At 31.6% G+C, this 23,300-nt stretch overlaps 2 protein-coding genes across 4 annotated transcripts in view; one reads left to right on the top strand and one right to left on the bottom strand.

Moving 5' to 3' along the window:
• Positions 1–23,300, bottom strand: part of LOC117228548 (FIGNL1-interacting regulator of recombination and mitosis) — a 50,822-nt gene that overhangs the window by 18,164 nt on the left and 9,358 nt on the right. The gene's annotated exons all lie outside the window — the stretch shown is intronic.
• LOC117228549 (uncharacterized) lies at positions 1,503–23,182 on the top strand. Of its 3 annotated transcripts, none has more exons than XM_033484351.2 (9): positions 1,503–1,653; positions 2,517–2,733; positions 4,461–5,099; positions 6,977–7,792; positions 9,243–9,579; positions 17,238–17,565; positions 20,723–20,846; positions 20,918–21,078; positions 22,442–23,182. In XM_033484351.2, exons 2-9 carry the CDS (start codon positions 2,551–2,553, stop codon positions 22,497–22,499), a joined length of 2,646 nt encoding a protein of 881 aa, XP_033340242.2. In that variant the 5' UTR covers positions 1,503–1,653; positions 2,517–2,550; the 3' UTR covers positions 22,500–23,182. The 3 variants fall into 3 exon arrangements, with proteins under 3 accessions (XP_033340242.2, XP_033340243.2, XP_033340244.2); XM_033484352.2 differs by having other exon boundaries at positions 1,523–1,653; positions 2,423–2,733; XM_033484353.2 differs by having other exon boundaries at positions 1,543–1,653; positions 2,500–2,733.

Here is a 23,300-nt window from a genome sequence, read left to right as displayed (position 1 = left end):
GTTGGACGAAACGACAACTATTGGCTTGGCAACTAAGTAATTGCCGATTTGTTCGATGAAATAAAAAATTTATTTTCACTTGGAACGAAGTTTAATCTGTAATGTATTTTCCATTTTGTTCGATGACCTTTTGCCATCTCTCCGACAACTTGAAAATTCCACACTCGTAGAAAGTCTGATCCTTTTCGGCCAAAAACCGAGTTAAGTGAGATTTTACAGCGTCATCGTCGTTAAAAGTTTTACCGCGAAGGGAGTTGTCCAGGGATCGAAATAAGTGGTGATCCGATGGCGCGAGATCAGGACTATATGGTGGGTGTAACATCGATTCCCAACCAATATCCATCAATTTTTGCCGAGTGGACAAAGACGTGTGCGGCTTAGCATTGTCCTGCTGGAAAATGACACCTTTACGATCGACCAATTCCGGTCGCTTTTCCTCGACCGCTGCATTAAATTTGTCCGGTTGCTAACGTTCACGGATAATAAAAAATAACATAATAATAATAATAATAATTTTATAATATAACATTTACGGATATCATAAAAATGGGAGTGAGAGACATCTATAACTGAAATCGGCGATTATTTAGTTGCCAATCCAATATATTTGCAAAACCAATAGTTGTTGTCATAATTTGTAAAATAGTATTGCAGATATTTGTATTATATTATTGTGTTTTTATTTTGGTCGCTTTTCCTTGACCGCTGCATTCAATTTGTCCAGTTGCTAACGTTCACGGATAATAAAAAATAACATAATAATAATAATAATAATTTTATAATATAACATTTACGGATATCATAAAAATGGGAGTGAGAGACATCTATAACTGAAATCGGCGATTATTTAGTTGCCAATCCAATATATTTGCAAAACCAATAGTTGTTGTCATAATTTGTAAAATAGTATTGCAGATATTTGTATTATATTATTGTGTTTTTATTTTGGTCGCTTTTCCTTGACCGCTGCATTCAATTTGTCCAGTTGCTAACGTTCACGGATAATAAAAAATAACATAATAATAATAATAATAATTTTATAATATAACATTTACGGATATCATAAAAATGGGAGTGAGAGACATCTATAACCGAAATCGGCGATTACTTAGTTGCCAACCCAATATAATTTCGCATCACGTTCCCAAATTTCACAATAGACTCATAAAAATTACAATGGCTATTTCGGAGTTATTTACGCCGTTTTACTTTCACTCCTCGTTTACTTTCGATTCCGGCCGCCTGCCCGCGATGGTGTACGTGAGTGGGTTCGATTACCCTATCAGCGAGCTTACTTCGAATGTACATACACAGAAGAACGAAAGCAACGATATAGACGATGGAACAGTGGTAGTAGTATCGGACGTCGTTCAAATTAAAGGGAACAATACATCGTTCAACTACCCCACTCGCCGAGTGAGGGTGGAAGTAACGGCGTGTTGGTGGCTGACAGTACGCACGAGCACCGATTGTTAGTAGTAGGGACGTAACACGATGGTGGATCGGTGAAATGGCAGTGGTGGTGAACGATCGTGTCAGAGGGCAATGGATGAAGTTAGTCAGTCGGCGTTCGCTCGCGCCGCCACCGCGATGGAAGTTCATCCGTCGTGCCTTTGTTTCTGGAGTCCTCTCTGTTAATCGCGAACTAGTCGAGTAAGTATCAACCCCTAATTCATACGTCGAGTATAATCCCACCTCTGAACGACTGCTTATCAAGTAAACGGACCGAATCGAACAACCCTTCGACACCTTCTCGATTTACCTCGTTTTTTATGTTACACTTCAGCTTTTCGTCAGAGCTTTTCTTCGACTTTCGAAAAGTACATTTTTGTCACGCGACTGATCGGGGACGAATATCAAGATCGTGTCGGTCTTCGCGATCATCGGAATGCGGATCTTTATGCGAAACAAACATTGTCCGCGACTGTTGCATGAAACGAAAGTCACCTTAACAGTTTATTCTAGCGACAGTTTTTTTAATAGCTCTTTTCAAGTCGAAGATCAACGGATGACAATTTTTTCAAGTATTAATCAAAAGCGAGGATATCTTCAACTATAATGCAACAGATCGTTTCGATTAATGTACAAACAACTTCAAGATTAACCTCTACATTAATTATGATGGATTATTTATTTAAGAAATAATGATTTAGCTTCTCTTAGTCGCATAACTCGGTCGTTGAAAAACCTATTGACAGGCTTTTGATAAATTCTACCCTTTTTTAATAATTTCAACAAGTTAGAATTGTTGTCATCGTAGACTTCGGTTATTTAAATTTTGCTTGTTTGAGATTGCTCCCGCTCGTTCTTGTCGTAAATGCATAAAATTCGCAGTCCGTTGATTGTTTTTAGAAGTTGGAGATTTGGTGGTATTTTTTCGTGGTATTTTTGATAGACGATATTGTTTCGCCAATCTTTTCAGTTCGCTTCGAACGTAGAAACGCGGGAAAGTGTACGGTCGTTTTGGCTATTCTCTTCGACATTATGAATGATCGGCAGAAATAACATTGATATAGAATGTAGTCTTCGCGGGCCCATTTGAGAATCGGAATGTCAGGACCCGGAAAATCGGCGAGACCATTACGGCAATTGTCTTTGCAACCAACTGCGCCCCGCCGTCAGCAGATCAGGAGACAACGGTCCGCGGAGGATGAGAAATCTTTGCAGATCTGCGCCAGTCCACTTCCACGTGGGAAACATGGTTCCGGTAAACTTGGTTTCGAGAGGCCCAAGGTATGATTAATAATTCGACCGCGGATTTATGATAACATCGTAAACAATATTTTCCTATCTGTTATGAAAATAAAATCCTTCGTATTATTTTTAATATTATTATAATATATAATAATATAATATATATATTAATATAATATAATATTATATATTATTATAATATATAATAATATAATATATATATATTAATATAATATAATATTATATATTATTATAATATATAATAATATAATATATATATTAATATAATATAATATTTTTTATTATTATAATAATACTATTATAATCCAGGTTAATTATATTGTTCGATACACAATTTCTCTCTAGTGATGTCGTTTTATGTGTACGCCTCGAAAATTCTTGTATTATTTATATAATTTCCAGAAATACAATTAAACGGTCCTTGTTTCTCGACAATCATATTTAATTCTCGGTCGGCGGTGCTCGGGTCTATTTCGATCCAGAATATAAGTATTTTTATTTGACTATCTTCTAACTAGTGTTTAACAATTAATTAAAATTCTTGCATGTTCCATTAAGGTCTATAAAATAACTAATGTGCCTGTAAGGAATACTTTAATACCGGTGTATACAAAAATGTATACAACTTAGAACTAGCAAATATCAATTTCTGGATATAATTTAACAACAACTTTACAATTTTTCAAAGAATTGAATTTACCTTAGATTATGATGCATAACTCCCTTGATTACGTGGGAAAAATAAGAGAAGAAGATACTTCTGCCACATCGTGGCTAAAAATTAAATTAGGATTAATGATATATAATTAATGAAAATGGTATATAATTAAATTATGATTAATACACATAAATACGTGACTTCCAAGATACATTGACTGAGGTACATGTATAGGGCTACAAAATCAATAAAATTAGAAATGATTCTAAGCATTCTCAGTTATACTTTTGTCAAAAAGCGAAATATTTTAAGATATCTTTATAATTTTGTTCACTAAATGAAGTTTATGCAGAGTGACGGACAAATGTATTTGTACATTTGTTACATCAAAATAAAAACAGCGATACTTTTAATAATCTTACATGTATTTATTTATATGTCATTATATGTTTTACATAAACATAAACAATAATGAATGTATGCAGTCGCATCGCTATGTATGGCATTGTGCTTTCTAACTTGTAATCAAATGAAATCTATACATCTTTACGTTTGTTCATAAACATAGAAGATACAATAATACCAAAACATTTTCAACTGCAGGAAAACATGTAACAAACGTGTTACGAAGTACTAACTGTAACATTAACATAATTAATATTAAGAATTAAGGATTGCACACGAACACTCTTGTCTTCAAAAATGATTAAAATCCTATACATTTTATTTTCTTACAGAGAGCATTAAGTTACAGAGCATTAATATTATAATATTATTATTACATTAATATTAACATTAAGTTACAAAGCAACGTTATTCATTTTTGTTTGCACATATTCGTTACTATATATATTTCTGTAAAACATATAACGACTTCTAAAAGAATACACACGTAATATTATTAAAAATATTACTGTCTTTATTTCGATGTACTAGGTGTACGAATAGTTTTATCCGTCACTGTATTTGCAATTCGAAGTAACATCGTACCGAGCACTGCGCGTACGGTGCCAACATAAAAATCTACAGCCTAATCGTCTCGTAAAACTTCGATTTATGCTCAATTTATGCGCAATTTATTGTTCAGGTGCGCGTTGCCTGGAGCGAAAATCACCGGAAGAATGAGAAAGAGCTCGAACAAGTGGAAGTGGTGGCTCGTCAGATCCCTGGACGAACCAGGCCAGGGACCGGAAAATCGAGGGGCTACATCGGCATCGAGAAGCCGCCAATCCTTTGCTCCAGACAGGAATTAGCCGAAAGATTAAGGCTAGCTTGGAAGCATCGCGAGGAGAACAAAACGAACATCAACATTTTCTTGGCTCATGGCACCGTGGAGGACAGATGCGACTCGGAGATGTCCAGTCACGCGTCCGTTACCACCCCATCATCATCATCATCAACATTGAGAGGAAGTAATACTGACGAAACGAGAATACTTTCCGACAACAGTACCATCATGCGAAATAAACAGACTCGGCGATTAGAAGCTCGGACAAGCTGCGATGACATCTTGAGAAAAGAAGACGAGAATGCGATGGTCAAATCGGACACGGTTGCGATCAAAGATAGCGATGCGTCGGTGAATAAAGGCGAAGAAGAGTCTTCGAATTTTATGAATTATCATCAAGAGATGCGGAAGATTGCGGTTGGAGAAGATTCGGAAGTTTCGGAAATTGCGAAGACGGAACCGTCGGGGGAGAGTGATGCGAGGGGAAGACAGGAGGATGTAAGTAAATAAATATAATTCAGTATTCTCTCGATAACTGTTCAAAATATCTCCACGATAACTGTCGAGAATATCTTCATGGATAAATGTGATGCTTGGAGTGCGAGACTCGTGCTAATGCGAGCGAAAAAAACTATAGTAATTTTTTTCATTTTTGTTTTCTTTTTTGGGAGACTCTTATCATCGTATTCGTCTGGTTTCCCTGATTAGGCTCTGACTCTAAACACGATACAATTATGATTATAGTTACTTGTGTAACGCGCGGTTAAAGTTTCAGACTTTAATTCATATTACTCTTTTATGCAAAATAGAAATTGTCCATATTCGTTGCAAGAATTTATTGTATTTTATTGTAGAACTTTGATAATTATAGTAAGCTGCAAGTAATATATCGATATTTTTCGATTTCTTCCGTGTGTGTCTACTATTTGAAGTTACAGACACTATGTGGAATTAGAAAATAAGAAATATAATAATTTGGGATATTTCAACAATGAGACGATTCAAAAGAAAAATACTAATATTCAAATGATGTAATGCGATAACTGAAAGTTAAATGAAAATCAATCTTTTAGTCTTCACAGTTTTATTTATATTTATTATTATAATATATATATTAATATATATTATATAATAATAATAATATAATAATATATAATATATATAATAATAATAATATATAATATATATTATGTAATAATTAATATATATTAACATAATATATTATATAATATATTATTATTTATATTTTTGCCGTAAATGCATAAAAACCGTAGTCTAATGATAACAGTTAGAGCACTTCGTTATGATGTTGCTCTTAATTTATTGCAATTGTATAGATACAATACGTATGAATCGAAGCTTCTTCATTTAACAAGCACTACACGGCGAAGTGTTCGGCAATCTAGTTTAAGTTTCGAGCAGTATATAGAATATTGATGTTTTATTTTTAACTTAACAAAACTGCAACAAGTTTGATTTCAAAATGAAAGAAATCTTCTCGCGGTCGATCTATATTCCTTGAAAGGAGCAATTATAAAGTTTCTTTCGGCTGTACGATCAAATCTAATTGACTTGTTTGATCAAGTTTGACACTCTAAAGGGTCTTAATATAAACTCGCGTCCAAAAATATCCGTATACCTAGAGAATTCGTATATATAAATTGCTTATTTACTGCTTATTAATAGCGTGACTATTTTCGAAAAATAATGTTTATCGAACATGAAGCTCATTTGCTTCACTTTAGTTCTGTTGCTCGTAGAAGAAATGGTGTTGTAATCTAAATATGTTATTATATATATAATATAGATTACATATATATATATATATATATATATATATATATATGTAATATAAATAGTAATATGATTACATATGATTGATGATTGATGATTACATATATATATATATGTAATCTAAATATGTTATTATATATATATATATAATATAGATTACATATATATATGTAATCTAAATATGTTATTATATATATATAATATAGATTACATATATATATATATATATATATGCAATCTAAATATGTTATGTTATTATTTATAATAAAACAAGGTAAGTTACACCGTTTCTGTATTCTTTAAATTTCAACTCATATTTTAATTGCCAAGGTCATCTCAAGCTCATTATATTATAGGTCATTGAACTCGTCTTGACGCAAAAAAGACACCAACATCACGCTATAAAAAAATAAACGTTAATATGCAAAAAAAATGTCGACGACCTTGAAAAAAATCACTGAAACAAACTCGGTAAAACAATTCTTTGTCGCCATCAGACGCACACATCGAACCATTTAAATACTAGTTTGTCATTTTTTTTCATATCATTCATCACCCTTTATGTTCTCTGTTCGTTCAAGCTAACACCAGGGAACTCGAACATCGACGACTGTGCCTTCAACCCCGCCAACGTCAAGAAGAAAACATCGACGGCCTTAAACGTTTCCTCGACATTGCCGTCCCTAAAAATCGAGACTTCGCCGGCAACCGACGCGAAAACATCGAAGAACGATCCGTCGTCGGCGAAACAAAAACGGGCTGTATTTCACAGCGGTGCGAACAGAGCGTTCCTCGATCCGATAAGAACCGAGTACAAATGGAGTTCGATGGTGGAGAAAGTAACGCCGGCCGTGAAAGCTGAGAAAGATACGCCGATTCCGAGCCAAGAAGCATCGGATGATGCACGAACCGATGACATTGTAATATCGGCCGGCACGCTGGAGAAAATTGCGACACCGAAGGTTATAGCAGAGGCAAGTTCGACGATCGACAAATGTGCCCGTATCGCTAAAATCGAAAATAAAGATTGTCCATTGGTGGAGAATAAAGTATTGCAGAAGACGCGTGATGATAATAAGATGACGTTTTCAATAATTAGAAGAACCGTAACAGCGGATACGACAGTGGAGGATAAAGATGCCGCCATTTCGGTGAACGAAAGACATTCTACACCGAAGAAAATAGAATGTCAGAGGATCGACCAAAAGTCGAGGAGAACCAGCTCGGCTCCGCCGCAAAGGCACTTGGGAAATCTGTCGAACAATCGGGTTCAGGTGAACATCGTGATCGACACACCGAGCTCGTTAATTTCGGAGAAGCACAGCAACGATAAAGAGAAGATAGGCGCAGACAATAAAGATAACACGTCAGAAGGTGTCGACGTAACTTCCACGAAGGTATAAATTGTTTTGCAAAAATCTGCTCTTAAGAATGATTTTTATCGATGTTCACGCCGACGAGATAGAAATAAAAGCTTTTGTTCGCTTTCGAATAGTGAGCATTTTTTTAGAAATCGAATATCAGACAAATGTTATCTATGATTGCACTATTCCAATCTGGTTGTTGCGATATTTTTTTTGTATTTAATAAATATGAATATTTCTCGTTACAAATTGATAAGAAAAGGTTCCATTCATGGAAAATTATTCTATCTATTATTATTATGTAATAGATAGAATAATTATTATATTGTTAGATTATTATTATAGAATAAAAAAAAATTATTATATTATTCTATCTATTTTCTTTTTTACTTTACTGCGTTATTGTTCATTAATATCGGTGTCGATCAGCTTCGGGGAATTACCGTCAATTGAAGCAGTATCAGTGATAACGAATATGACTGATTAAATGATAATAAATATTAGATCTGTGCAAAGATATTTGTGGTTTTATTTATTTGGAATATATTTCAAATTCATTTTCAAATTCAAAGTAACTTCTACATTTTTACTAATATTTAAACAGAAATCAAAAAAAGCTATACTTGTATATTTCTATTATCTGTTAATTGTAATATGGAAATACAGAAATATGGTATTTTTTTAAGCTTTTGTTTAAATGTCACAAAAAATGTAAACGTTACTTTAAATCCATAATTATTGACATCATTTTAAGAATTGATGTGACAAGAGGTTAGAATTATATTCCGACTTAAAACAACGGAATAATATTTATAGTATAAGTACAGTAAGAGATTAATGCTTGACTTGATTAATTAATTATTATATTTCAATATTTTATTCTGTATTATATTCTGTATAACTTCTTCCTAAAATTTCCATTCGCAATTCGTCCAACTGTAATCTATCGTATCGAATAATTTTCTGCCCTATGGGATCATAAAATATTATATTATACGTGTAATAATTAGGTACTGTTAAATAATATAATAGGCGAAAATAAAAAAAAATCGAGATATTTAGAGGGCTGTTTTCAGTCCCTAAGTATGGGTCATTGCAGATAAAAAAAAATCATCAAATGTTATAATATAAAATTATAATATTATTAATATAAAAAGCATCAAATATTTTTAACAAACTACATCACACTAACATTTCATAAAAATCGGCGCGTTACAGTTGAAGATGCTACAAATTGATAAAATATAATATAGTGATATTAATATAATTGATAAAATATAATATAGTGATATTAATATAATTAATAAAATATAGTCTTTCTCATAAAGTCCAATATGGGAATACGATCGAATGATATAATAACTTCTGAAATAGAAGGAACACTTTGGACCAAAAAAGAGTTCGGCTAACAGAAGCCGCAATTAATTTTGCACAGATTCGGTAAATATAAATAAGCGAAGAATGTAAATGAGAATGTGATTAGGTGTCGTCGCAGAGAGCCGTAAGATCGGCACCTTTGAAGAGGCGTTCGCGAAGCGTGAAGAAGCGTTTCTGTGGTGCCGGGTCCTGTAAGAACGACGAAGACGGAAGGTCGCGGAACCGTTCGTCTAGCCGAGGAAAGAATTCGAGCGATGCCAAAACTATGGATATCGTTACAATGGTGTCGCTTGTCAGTTCCGCGGACAGCGACAGCGATACCGAGAATTCGCCGAGGGATGATAAATTAATCGACGAGTTACGGAGCAAACTACCCACCACGTCAATCATCAAAACATCGATGAATACCGCCTCGAGCATCGCTAGGAGGCCCATTAAGTCAGGTACAATGCAAACGATGCCTTTTCACTTGCACCGAAATGAGAATTTCTTTTTCTGCACTTCGAAGGTTTATACGTTTGATCGGCCTGGAACTAGGTCGTACCCGATCAATTTCCTGCGAAGGCTAAATTGTGTTTGTTTTAACGTTTGTTACACGTATTTGATGGAACAATCTTTCGCGTGTATTTGCGCAAAGAGAAAGTAAGACAGATATTTATTACGAGGTCGTATGTCGTAATGTGTAGAGGAATAATGAAATGAATAGATAGAGAGAACTAACGAGAAAATGAGAAAAATGACTTTCTAATATAATAGTTAATGATTTAAATAATACATGATTTTGTTCGTCATTAATAAGTAAATGATGACTTCGTGTAATAGTTAATCCTGAAGAGATAAGAATAACAGAATTTAATATAATAATATTATTATAATTATATTATAATATTAATTAACTAATATTATATAAATATAATAATTGAGTATAATAATTGATTAAATATAATATTATATATATATATAATATTATTATAATATTAATTAATTAATATTATATAAATATAATAATTGAGTATAATAATTGATTTTGATGATCAAATTTTTCCAATTTCAGTACAATGTGAAATAGAAAAATGAATATATGTTCAAAAAGTAAAATAAAAAGAATAAGATAGTAAATGAAATTATTTCAAACTTTAATGAATTTATTACATTAAAAGTATGAAATCGTTGCATAATTCTTCTTCGAATTATATCACGTCATCACATATGCAAATTGCAATAGTGCAACAGAACGTTTGAAATTATCTGTTTCTTATTAATGATTTTCAATTTTGCAAAACATTACAAATCTCATTGGTTAAATCATTCCATTTTCATTCCATTTTGGACAAATTGATATAGAAAGTTTTTATTCTGGATAAAGGTCCGCGAATGAACTTTGTAAATTTTAATTCACTATGTTTGCACATTCGAATAATATAAATTCAATTCTTTCGCGGTAGAAACTCTTGTAAAGAATGAATTATAGATATTATTCATTCTCGTAATAATCTTTATTAATTCAATATGATTGCGCATACGCGGCACGACCGTCAACGTGTTAATTAAATAAAAGTATTAATAGAAGGTTATTGGATGAACACGTTGAAGGATGACAATACTAATGTTACACGGGGAATATCGTGCAGGAATTTAATAATACGCACACGCGTACAAGAGTGGCTGTGTAATGATAATTGAACGGGTTAATTAGAAGCGACGCAACCGCACGCGAGCTGCGCATGCCACGAATAATTTCGGAATATCCATCGTTGTCATTCCTTGTAGTTCTTAAGTGCGAGAAAAAGTTCCCTGTGCAAAGAACAACGTGCACTTCATGCCCCATTAGTCTCGCGAGCTTTTAGACGACCCCGTTCGCATTCAGAGACACCGCTCGAAAAATTCTGAAATACTTGTAAAACTACGGAAATACAAATTAATATGATATAAGAAAATAAATTTGTTATTAAAAATAATTCTCAACTTTTCTAGTCATATTTTCAAGAATAGATCGATTTTTTTACAGAATTGGATATAATAAAAGTTGAAAAATAATTTTCAATTTTTCTAGTCATATTTTCAAGAATAGATCGAACTTTTTATAGAATTGGACACGTCAATACTAACGTAGCTTGTATTTCACTTTTAACGTTTGACATTTCAGTCAAAAGATTCAAAATTAAATATAAACGATATTGTTGCTACACCATATAAACGTTATTTAATTTTTGAAATATAAGTTTAACACTTTATTCTGCTTTTTTGTTAAATGGTAATTCAGAATAGTTTTCAATACAATGATTAAACCGTCAACAACGAATGAAACTTAAAAACAAGATTACGCGCATATCTTTAAAAATAAATTTTATTGCCTTTTTTTGTATATTCCAGCTTCATTTTCGTAATTAATAAGCGAACTGCTGATCTTTATGAAAAATGAAAATTGTCTGTACTAATTTAGTCTGCACTAGATTTTTTATTTTTCTTCTATTACCTTTAACAAGTTGTAAACGCTACAGTAGCATCTTTAAATTTGTCTAAAGTATTAACTATTATACAATCATCTCTGCGAATTTAACGCTTTCGAGTCATATGCATTGTCCTCGATAAATTCTCCCTATTACCACTGAAACCGTTTTACCTCCCTTATTTATATCCTCACACCTCGGGAAATATTTCCCTCGAGAAATGCTAAGTATGGCTGGAATCTGGAAATTCCTGATCGTATCTCTCACACCTTGGGCTATAGATCTGTGAACGTGCCTCCTTCTATAGATACAGATGAGCACTAACTACTAATTTCAAATTGTTTTTATCATCGTAGTAATCAAAGAAATATCGCTCAGAGAAACGTAATTCTGAAACATAATCATCGAGTCAGTAATAATTAGAATGCGAATATTTGTGCAAAATAAAAATTGTTTAAGTTAAAATGGTAGGAAACTTAACTAAATTCTTACAATGAATGCAGAAAAATGTTATTTTCCATGAAAGTCCGTAGTCCAGTGATAACAGTATACATATGAAAACCGAAACATCAGCGAATATTTACAAGACAAATATATGTTAACAAACCAATCGAACATTTTAAACAGATTAAGTCACGCGGTGTGAAGATCTTAATGTTCACTACTTTGGATTCGACTGGCATCGATGAACATTAAATCGTTATTCGGTCACTAAAGATAAAAATAAAATGTTCAACCTTATATCGAGTTAAAATTGTCGCTGTTTTTCTTCTATCAATGCTTCCACGCTATAAATAAAATTGTTCGAAGAAATATCACGAGGTGATATCGTAGGATTGGAAACAATTAAATACCTTACCAATTGGTCTGCCTTGTATAGCAATGCTAATTAAGGAGAAGTTATATCGCGCAACGACATGAAACCGGTAAAGACAATAGGATTGAACACGTTAAATCGACCAAACTTCTTCTCTCTTTATATTACACCACTGACCCTGAAACGAAATATTTCATTGAAACTCGCACTAACCGTGTAATCGTTTCACGATAATGAAGCATACGACAAAATTTGAGGAACGGTGCCGTATCCGAAAATTATTGCGTGGAAGTATCCAACAAAATCGTTGCTGAATGCGTCCGAGAGAAAGCAGAGTCGGGCAAAATTTTATTCGAATGACGAATAAGAAGTAAATACTAACGAATAAAATGTTATTCGACGCTATCGGATAATTATCCAATCGAGTAAAAATGTATTAAGATTTAGTAAGATTTTATTCGAATAAGAATTCATTTTAATAAGAATTTATTCGATTAGATTTGGAAATTGTTCAAAATTTCTATAAAAACTCTTTCAAGGAAAGTAAATGAATAAACGAAAAGAGAAGCTTAGTTAACTTAGTTAACTCTCTATACGTCAGTATAACTATATGTACTCCTATAATGATTTATCATATTTTTCATTTCATTTCATTTTTAGCCACAATGTGGCAAAAGCATCTTGTTCCGTTGTTTCTCCTCCATCAAGAAAGTTATGCGGTCTTCAACGCTTACTTTTACACATAAAAGTAAATTGAATTTAAATAATAATAAAATAATAATAATAATAATAATAATAATAATAAAATAAATAAATAATAATAATAATAATAAAATAATAATAAATAATAATAATAATAATAAAATAAATAAATAATAATAATAATAATAAAATAATAATAAATAATAATAATAATAATAAAATAATTGAATAAAAATAAATTCTAATTTCCTTGTTAATTCATGTATAAATTTCAATTTCAATTTTAAAATTGAATAGAATTTTGAAGAGACCAATTTTTATCTGCGAAAGGATTAATTTTATTTACAAACGGGTGAATATGATATACAAGAAGATTAATATTTGCCGCAAAACGTGTAATAAAAATAGTTTATCCGAGGCGGGCTCTGAACAAAAAGTCCTCGAAAAACGGGCCGTGAGCCAAAAAAGATTGGCGAAGTGTGACCGAAATGTTCAGTTTACTTCTTACGACTCTCAGCTCATTTGACAGTCTTATTCGAGTGTACGGAAAGACTGTTTGACTTGATCATTAAACTAGCTTTTTACCTGTGGCGCTTAAACTTTTTGTAGACACCAGGTTGACGACGCTGCTTGATGCTATAATATTTATTATACTTTTTATCTACCACGTAGACATACACGCACCTGTTTTGATTTGTTGCACCGTTTAGCTGTTTTGTTATACATATAATAAATACATATAATAATTATAATACATATAATAATATATATATATATATATATATATAATAATTATATATATATATATATATATATATATATAACGTTATTATAATTTGTAAGATATTAAAAGGTTGAAGAAATAATCATTGTGATCAACTTTGACTATGCAGTTTTGTTATCAAAAAACGTTATTTTGTTTAAATTAATTGTTGGAAACATAAGCTACATAAATGTCTTTCTTCTTTTAATAATTGCAGTGCGGTAAAGTCTCTCTTATTCGAAAGTTTATTTTTATAATGTCCTGATATGAAATGCCGGATTTTTAAGTGAACATATAAAACTGCATATCTTTTTTCGAAAGCTGTTTATTCAATCAAAATATGCTCCATTTGCTTCGATACACTTTTCCCAGCGAGATTTTAATGCATAGATGCCTGTCTTAAAGAAAAATTCTGGTCTTTAGAATCAATAAACTCTGATATGGAATTTTTCTTGTCTTTATTTATTTGTCTTCATTTTCATACTGTTTGGCCCATAAAAACTGTTCTAAATGTTTAAAAAATGGAAGTCGGTTGGCGAAACCGAATAAGCTGGGTGCTGCGAAATTCCATATTTTAATTCATTTAATTTCGCAATTGTTTTACACGTTTTACACGAGTGTTGTCATGGAGAAGTATTGGGCCACTTTTTAATTTTTTTGTATTTTTTTAAATTATCGATGAGCGTATAATTCTCAATTTTTCACGCATTTCATGAATGTACTGACAGTACTTTTCGGCTGTAATTGTAACCGACAAAGGATAATGTATAATGTGGACAAAGAACTTAAAAAAAAAACGACATTTTTTGAGAAAAGATATGAACCATTGATGAGCATCTTGTTATGCGTTAACTTTCAATCATTTCGCTCCGCTCCGAACAACTGACTGAAAACTGATTGAACTTCATTGCAAGCATGAACACAAGTAGTGAATAGACACAGAGGAGAAAAAAAATGGATCGTGGAAAATATTAATGGGCTCATTTAGTACTGCGAAATCGAATCAATGACACGAGGATATCGTTTGGCCCAGTTTTCGGTAAACGGTGTTGTGATTGCCGGCCCACTAAATCAGGTTACTTGGTAAACATACGTATCGTGACTATAAAATTCCAGGTCTGATATTACCTTGATTCGACCGAATCGATTTGCAACGGTACGATATAAAAATGCAATCGAGTGATTTATTTCAAATGGAGCCCCCTCATTACCCTGTACCCTATAGTACCACTCCTCGACTAGCTTCTAGATTTTAAATAACGAGAAACAGATATTACAAGGAGATTTATCCTACGCAAGTAGCTACGTTTATTTCCAAAAGACATTTGATCCCATAAGAATCAGACATCAGACATGGCTGAAATTGTGTTAAATATTAATTACTAAATAATAGGTAATATTATCTGAAATCTTTATTAATTATTGTTAATTACTAAATAATAGGTAATACTATCTGAAATCTTTATTAATTATTATTAATTACTAAATAATAGGTAATATTATCTGAAATCTTTGTTAATTATTATTAATTACTAAATAATAGGTAATATTATCTGAAATCTTTGTTAATTATTATTAATTACTAAATAATAGGTAATATTATCTGAAATCTTTGTTAATTATTATTAATTACTAAATAATAGGTAATATTATCTGAAATCTTTGTTAATTATTATTAATTACTAAATAATAGGTAATATTATCTGAAATCTTTATTTAGAAATTACTGAGTAATTGATGGCGTGTTAAGAGACTTTGGGACTTGATTATTTAAGGCGTTCAATATTTGTATTATTTTAAAAATAGATTTCTAAAGAAAATTTGAAAATAATTTAGAGATAATTATATTCTAATAAATAATAGAATAATTTTATTCTATTTTTCTTTTTTTTTCTTTTAATCGTATAAATTGTTCACATTACAATTTGTATACGTCTTCGAATGAAACGATTTTTGGTCAAAGATTTCACGAGCATTCGCATCGAAAACTGAGAACTTAAAAAGATCTGACGCAAGAGAGCGAGATCGGAATATTGATCCGCATAAATAAACAAATAGGCTGACATACAGGCATATATAAAATAATTTTCGGTCGGCACGAAACGGTTACGAAACAACTCACAAAGAATAAAGATCAGTGCTCGCGGTGCATGTAGATGCAGTGGCTCACGAAAATGAGTAAAACAGTAACAGTGTGTTCTATATATATATATCCTTTTCGTTTTCACGTAATTTGTTATGGAATATACGCTAACTTCCTTTACGCAGGAAGAAAGATTATTTAGTTATGCATTAATGAGTTATGCAATATACCCAAAGATAACAAATTGTCCCAAGGTTGTTGTCAAAATTAACGTGGAAGAAATTAATGAATAAACCCTGGAAAACCATTATCTTCTATCATTTGTATTCAAATCGATTATTTTCCAAATTAATTGCTGTACAAATGAATTCTTATTCGAACGAAATCTTATTCAGATAAATTATTTTCTAGGTAAATTTGTATCCGATCGGATGTTTATTCGATAATGTTAAAGAAAATTTTATTCTTACTCTTATCCGTGGTCAGAATAAAATTGACTAAATAAATAAATGAAAGAAGACAAAAGAAAATGAATGAACCAAAAGAATGCATTATTCGCAAATGATCGGTAGATATCTTACCAAGGAAGAAGGTCTTACACCAAATATTAATGTAACAATTGTGAAAACATTTTCGTAAAAGGAATGCTAATTTTGTATTACTGTCTTCTATTTTTGTATATTATTAATATACTATTTCCTGTATATTATCGTACACATGATACACATATATATATATCTTTTTCTTTCAAATACACGATATGCATATAGAAATATGAGAAGTGTCTTATACAGAGTGTCCCAGGTTTTAATGCTCAAACTTTGTCAGTGTATTCTATGGCACAAAGTAAGAAAAAACTGTTATGCAAACATAGGTCATACAGAGCTTTATTAAGAAGTTATAACAAAAATTCCGAATAGGAATAGTAATCAACTTGCTGTTACCGCGAGCATTGGCTTGAATAAATCGGCACATGCCGTGTGTTTACGTAAGCTGTGTTTATTAATACATTTCGAAACGTATTAATAACCGTTGTTGACAATACACGATTGACATCGATCGAAGACTCTTTTTTATTTCTTATTTCTTTTTTTAGTTGATTACTATTCCTATTCTGAATTTGTCTTATAACTTCTTAATAAAGCTCTGTACGACCTATGTTTACATGACATTCTTCTCTTACTTTATACCATAGAATATACCGACAAAGTATGAACATATTAAATCCCGGGACACCCTGTATTTTTGTCCAGCACTGTACTAAACGGAAGGTACCGGTGGCATAGTTTCCTTTCAGAGGGACTCGTTCGACGAGGATCTACCAAAAGAGCAACAACCCCTTGCGAAGGAGGAGAAAAAAACAGTGCAGCCCCGGCTCGCGATCGTTAACCACCGTGGAAACGGTGGTAGCCTGTCGACCGAGGAAACGCCACCTTGGAGAACAGACATCCCAGGATTGGCCCTGCCTGTCCTCGCATTGATTCACGATGCCGAGGAGGCATCCCACGACATCCCGTTGACTGACCGCGAAAAGAGATGCCTGGCTGTGCCTATCGGTGATTTACACGACAAAAAGCGAAAGCTTCTGAAAACACGTAGCACACCGTCACGATCGTGAGTATGAAAACTGTACGATTCCTCTCCTCGGGCGCCGATAAAGATCCCTATCGTTCGCCTTCTACAGACGTAAATTGATTCCATTCTCGATGGTATTGCGGGTCGAAAAAAAAACTATTGCCGCGTTCTCCTTCCTCGGAGCTTTATGTATAAAAATAACATCCTCGAAGGATCTGGGCTCATTTTTTACACTGCACTGCCTGATACGAAAAATAGTTCAGTTGCAGTAATTGAAAGTGGCATTAGTTTAAGCTTTGTTTCAGCTGGTGACAACTCTAAGTGAATTGTGAACAATCTGATACGTTTGCATTATCTTTACTCTTCGAGATTTGTTTCGCGTAAAAGTACTCGAATGTTTTTCAATTTCTCGATGAATCGTCGATGTTGACGAATTATCATAACTTCGTGATGGGAGAATCGAATCAGAAAATTCGTAAATCGAGCTCCAGAAGATCTTCGTATAGCTTCAGTCGATGGCAGATTCAGTGGCGATAATAATTTTCTTAAATTTTCTAAAAATATGCCTTACAAGAAAATTACAATGAATTTCGAAAATAGATACTCCAAGCTGTAACCTTGAAGTAGCGAGCAAATTTTAAAGCTTTTTGGCAGACTGGTGAGACGTGAAATTGACGTACGCCACTAGTTGACGGTTAAAGTCGGATCGTTATCGCATGATTTTATTTTTTATGGTTAACAAAATAAGTACTGCAGTCATTGACATTTACGAAACTACTACAAACGTTGTAATATTTATTGCGTTATTGTGTATGTACAAGTGTCAAATGAAAATTAAATTCGATCGTTCTTGTTTTATTCAGAATATACATAAGTATTATATATTATATATTATATATTATATATTATATATTATATATTATATATTATATATTATATATTATATATTATATATTATATATGTATTATATATATTATACATAAGTATACATAAGTGTTAAAAATGAAGGGAATCAAATGTAATTAAACAACAGTATCGTATTAAAAAACGTATAAAAAATAAGAAAAATTTCCCCTAAAGATCGATAGAAATGATCAATTGCTTAATTGCCACTAATATACTCGTCTAGCTATGATTAAGGTAAAATTTCCCTTCATCGAGTACCTCATTAGTCACTCTTTACTTTCTGTCGCATTTAGAAACCCCGGCAAATTATTTCCTTAAATCTTCTAATATGACTCACGCTCAAGCAAGAACACCAAAAAGTTCTTAGAGAGTGATTCAGAAAATACTAAGAATCGTGCTAAATAGTATCGAACAACGTGTGGCGAAAATCAATTGATTCTATGCTGTATTATAGCTGTAACGACTTGCCACGGGGTGAATTCATAATCGAAAAGACGCAAGTAATTCTCTATATTAAAATGTAACTTGAGTCTATACTTTTATAACAATTGTGCAATTTCTGATTAAATGATTAAATGATCTTCTAGATTAAAATATAACTTGCTCCTATTCTTCTACAAAAATTATAGAATATCATTCCTGTAATATATCTAAATTCTAAAGATGCATACTCTACTGCACTACTGTACTAAAATTTAAAACGTAAAAAATAGAAACAACATAAATAAATTTCATTCAAATATGATTTCAGTATCAATATAGAAAGTAGCTTCCACGCGTGAAAATAAAGAACTTATAATAATATATAATAATATAATATATTAATATATATATAAATATATGTATAAATAAATAAATATAAATATATATATATGTATATATAATATAATATAATATATAATATAATTATAATATAATATAATAATATAATAAAGAACTAAAGAACAAATGGGAATCGAGAATGTAAAATATTCATCCGTTTTACAAACTAACTGCAAGATTACATATCTTATTTACATAAAATGAGTTAAATTAGGTAAATAACATAAATGTTTCATAAAATTTAATAATCTTAATTTTTTGGTGTAATTAATTAAAATCACTTAATATGGGAAATTAACTTTCATTTGACTTTTAAAAAAATTACTGTACCGATTTTAGGGATGCTTCTTACCAGAAAATTTATAACAAAGCGTTTACACCTGAAACTAAATATTTCTAGTTTCTAGTTTCGTCATATCTATGCGTGACAATGTCCTTTCATCGCAGTACCATTCTGGTGTGACAAGCAGCTACGATAACAATCTTTTTTTATCTGCAGCACAATTTAAATTCATAAGAATTTATAAGATATCGATACAATGAACGCTAAGAGAGGTACAGAATGATGGGAACACAGAGAGGCTGGTACGATCGTGAACGAAATGTATTAATAGTTTTCATAATACGTTCTCTTGTTCAGTCAAGGACCACGAAAACGTCCGAACGATGAGAAATCGTTTCTTCGATTAGTTCGAGCAATCTCGAATTAGGACGAATGATGATGCTTCCTACATACAGTTACTCGCGAAATTGAGTGTACACCATTTAAAACGCGATAACTTTTTTGAAACTGGACTAAGTGACTTGAATCTTTTTTTTTTAGATGATAGCGAGACCAAAATGTTTTTTTAAATTTTGCTATTACTTGGAATGACAAAGAAGATAAAAAAAACTCTCGTCTTTTAACCTTTTTATCTGAGCCTATAACGAAGATTTAAGAAATCTCGTAGATCTCGGTAACTTATGCATGCTGAAAATTTTATCGAAATCGGTTGTTTAACAGTAAATTAAACAGTAAATTAAAGATGACAAAAACCGCAGTTTTGTCACGATATTGACCAAAAAAACTGGAAGAAATCTGCAGTTTTTTCAATCTTTCAACGTCTGTAGCTCGACTCTGGGTTAACTGATTTCGATCAAATTTTCAGTATGCATATAAGTTACCGAAATCTACAAAAGGCAATTTTTAAATTTCTGTTCTGGGCTCAGATAAAATAGTTAAAATACGAGGACTTTATATCTTTTTTCGTCATCCCAAGAAATAGCATAATTTAAAAAAGACATTTTAGTCATCGTCTAGCAGACTAGTCCCTCTATCATCGAAAAAAATTCAATACACTCTTAGTCCAATTTTAAAAATTTATTGCGTTTTAAAAAGTGCACGTTCAATTTTCTGAGTAACCGTATCTATAGGATCGTACTTCGTTTGTAGGATAAGATTTCATAACTATTCTAATCCCGTTACAGAGAAATGGAAAAACAAATGATGTCATCGAAAATCAAAATACACGAATCGCCAAGAATCGTTCCGCAGAAAATGGAAACGTTTCCGCAACATGCGAAAACCCCGGTGAATAATTCTCCAACAAATGTACGAGAAATACCTCACTTAATGGTAACAAGTTTGCTGCGAAATTGTCATGAAATCATTGATGCCGATAGGTGAAGCAGACATTTACGACAGCTTCGAGAGAATCTGCTCAACAAGTACAACCAACGCCGACGGAACCGCAGTTTCAAACCAATAAGGAGAAAGAATGTTGGCACCTTTACAGAAAAATGTGTGATAAAGGCGTTTGCGTGTCATTCGATACCGTTTTAAGGTTGGCACACGAATAAATAAATTGGAAAGCGAAATAGCAATCTTAAATACACGATCACGCTGTTGCCGAAAGCCCTGACGAATTTATTGCTTCAACTTTTTGGTGTATAAACACGTGAAAATTATTAATATCATCGACAAGATATTTTTAATGAAATTTGAAACGGATATAGAGAAAGAAATATTCACACTCACGCTTACGCTCTTTTGGGGAGTTTTCCTACAAGAAATCGAAACTATTTCGTAATAAACTTTTGCACATACTTTTACTGATACTTGAGTTCCAAAATATATTTTTTCGGACAAAAATATTCAAAATTATAAGATAACATAAAATTAACATAACTTTGAATGAGGTCCTTTTAAAAAATGTCTACTTCTGGCTGGTATGATTGTAACTATCCTGCTAAAATAAACTAAAAAAGTAAGATGACATATATAGAAAAATAAATAAAGTACATACATATAATTGTTTCACAAAATGGCGATACTTTGAAGCTCGAATTTTGTATTTTAAGTTTTTTTCTCGCTTTCGGCAAAGAAAAACCTTTAAAAAAGAACGATAGTGATATATATGTATAGTGAATATTGTGTGTATGTTCAAATTTGAAGTCAATCAGACAATTAGGTCCTGAGATATCCTTCCAGTCATGCAAGACATTAAGGTTATGTATTTTAAACATTTATAACTTCATTGTTTTTACAAATTAAAAGAATCCTACTGCAGACATATTTTTAAAAACATACACTTTAAGAAAATGTAATAAAAAATCGATTGTTTGAAGTAGTAGATCAGAATACCACCTTAAAAAAATATAATCACATTTTCAAATAATTAAACAAAACATGTGAAAGATTTTTAAACAAGAACGAATATTCTTATACGGTTGAATTTATTACTGAATAAATAATATTGTCGAGTTATTATTAAATATTGATTTTATATATATTGCACCGCTTATAATTATTGGAACGACAAAAATTTCGTATTTTTTGTAATTCAACAATTTAAACAATTTTATTTGAACAATTTACATATGTAGTTTAGTGTAAATATTACATTTTTACGAAAAATCCATATGCAAATCCATTGCAAATTAAAAACGATAAAATATTAGTAAAAGTTTTCACGCATATTAGCAATTGGAATATAAAAAGGGCATATCCGTAAACTTAACAAATAACTATTTAACTAAATTATTACATTATAATTTAATTTATAAACTTGCCATGTGAGACGATTTTTATTTTCAAGCGCAATAAATTTTAATTCAAATTGTTCGCGTAATTACGAACGATATTGCATTCCTGTAAGCTGTAATCATACTAAATGTAATTTAAAAAAATATCATTTTATCTTTCAGAGGCATGCTTACACCAACAGAATATCGGTTGAGGCAGAAGAAATTATTTCAGAACTGATAACAAACCGTAAAATTGCTGGATGATTGCTTCATCTACTTGTACAATGTCCTACTTGCGTAATAAATGATGACTTTGGCTAGATTTATTTAAACAACGAGAACAATATCGTATGATATATGAGAAATATATAAGAATAATATCGAAATAATGTTTAAAAAAAGAAAGAAGAAGAAGAAGAAGAAGAAGTTGGTACCCAATATCAAAATCGAGTAGCGATACGAGCTCATAGAAAAAGACATAGCCCAGTATTGTATTTTCAGATTTTAGATACGAGTCGTATAGGACACACGACAAGACTTTACCTCTTTAACGAACGGAATATTCGAATTAGTTGTACCGAGTTTTAGAAAGTAATCTATACATACTGACTGCCTATTTTTTAGACCGTTTATTGACACAAATCTACTACAGTATCATAGAAGTTGATCTAGTGAATATTAATGCAGAAAAACAACCAGTTTATAAATCTATAAATTTATAAATTCAAACTCGATAGACGTTGCTGTTAATTATTGCACGATTTGAAATATACGAGAATCGAACAGCACATTGAAATATGTAAAAATTAAACGAATTGCTGTCCCATTCTCACGTATTCAAAGTTTTATATGACATTTATGAACCTGTTTCTTTGTATGGTAATAATGTGTGGTTTAATAAAACACTTAAATTGTTGTTAACATCGTATATTATTTAATACCATGTCCATTTTTCGTTTCGTTTCTCGTTGATTGTAAATCGTCTATTTGCAATTGTGTTCTTATCGGTCTTCTAAAAAAAGATCACAAGGTGCTACGG

Source organism: Megalopta genalis, chromosome 18 (genome assembly GCF_051020955.1).
Source record: "Megalopta genalis isolate 19385.01 chromosome 18, iyMegGena1_principal, whole genome shotgun sequence".
Classification (NCBI taxonomy): Eukaryota; Metazoa; Arthropoda; class Insecta; order Hymenoptera; family Halictidae; genus Megalopta; species Megalopta genalis.
Note: the sequence above shows the minus strand (reverse complement) of the source record. Positions and strands in the feature narration are given on the sequence as shown.

Bases quoted from the DNA above. Each gene is read 5' to 3' on its own strand.
- LOC117228549 (XM_033484351.2), top strand. From the start codon at position 2,551: ATGTCAGGACCCGGAAAATCGGCGAGACCATTACGGCAATTGTCTTTG. The intron at 17,566-20,722 runs GTGAGTATGAAA...ATCCCGTTACAG, and splicing joins CGTAGCACACCGTCACGATC to AGAAATGGAAAAACAAATGA. The intron at 20,847-20,917 runs GTACGAGAAATA...TGATGCCGATAG, and splicing joins TGAATAATTCTCCAACAAAT to GTGAAGCAGACATTTACGAC.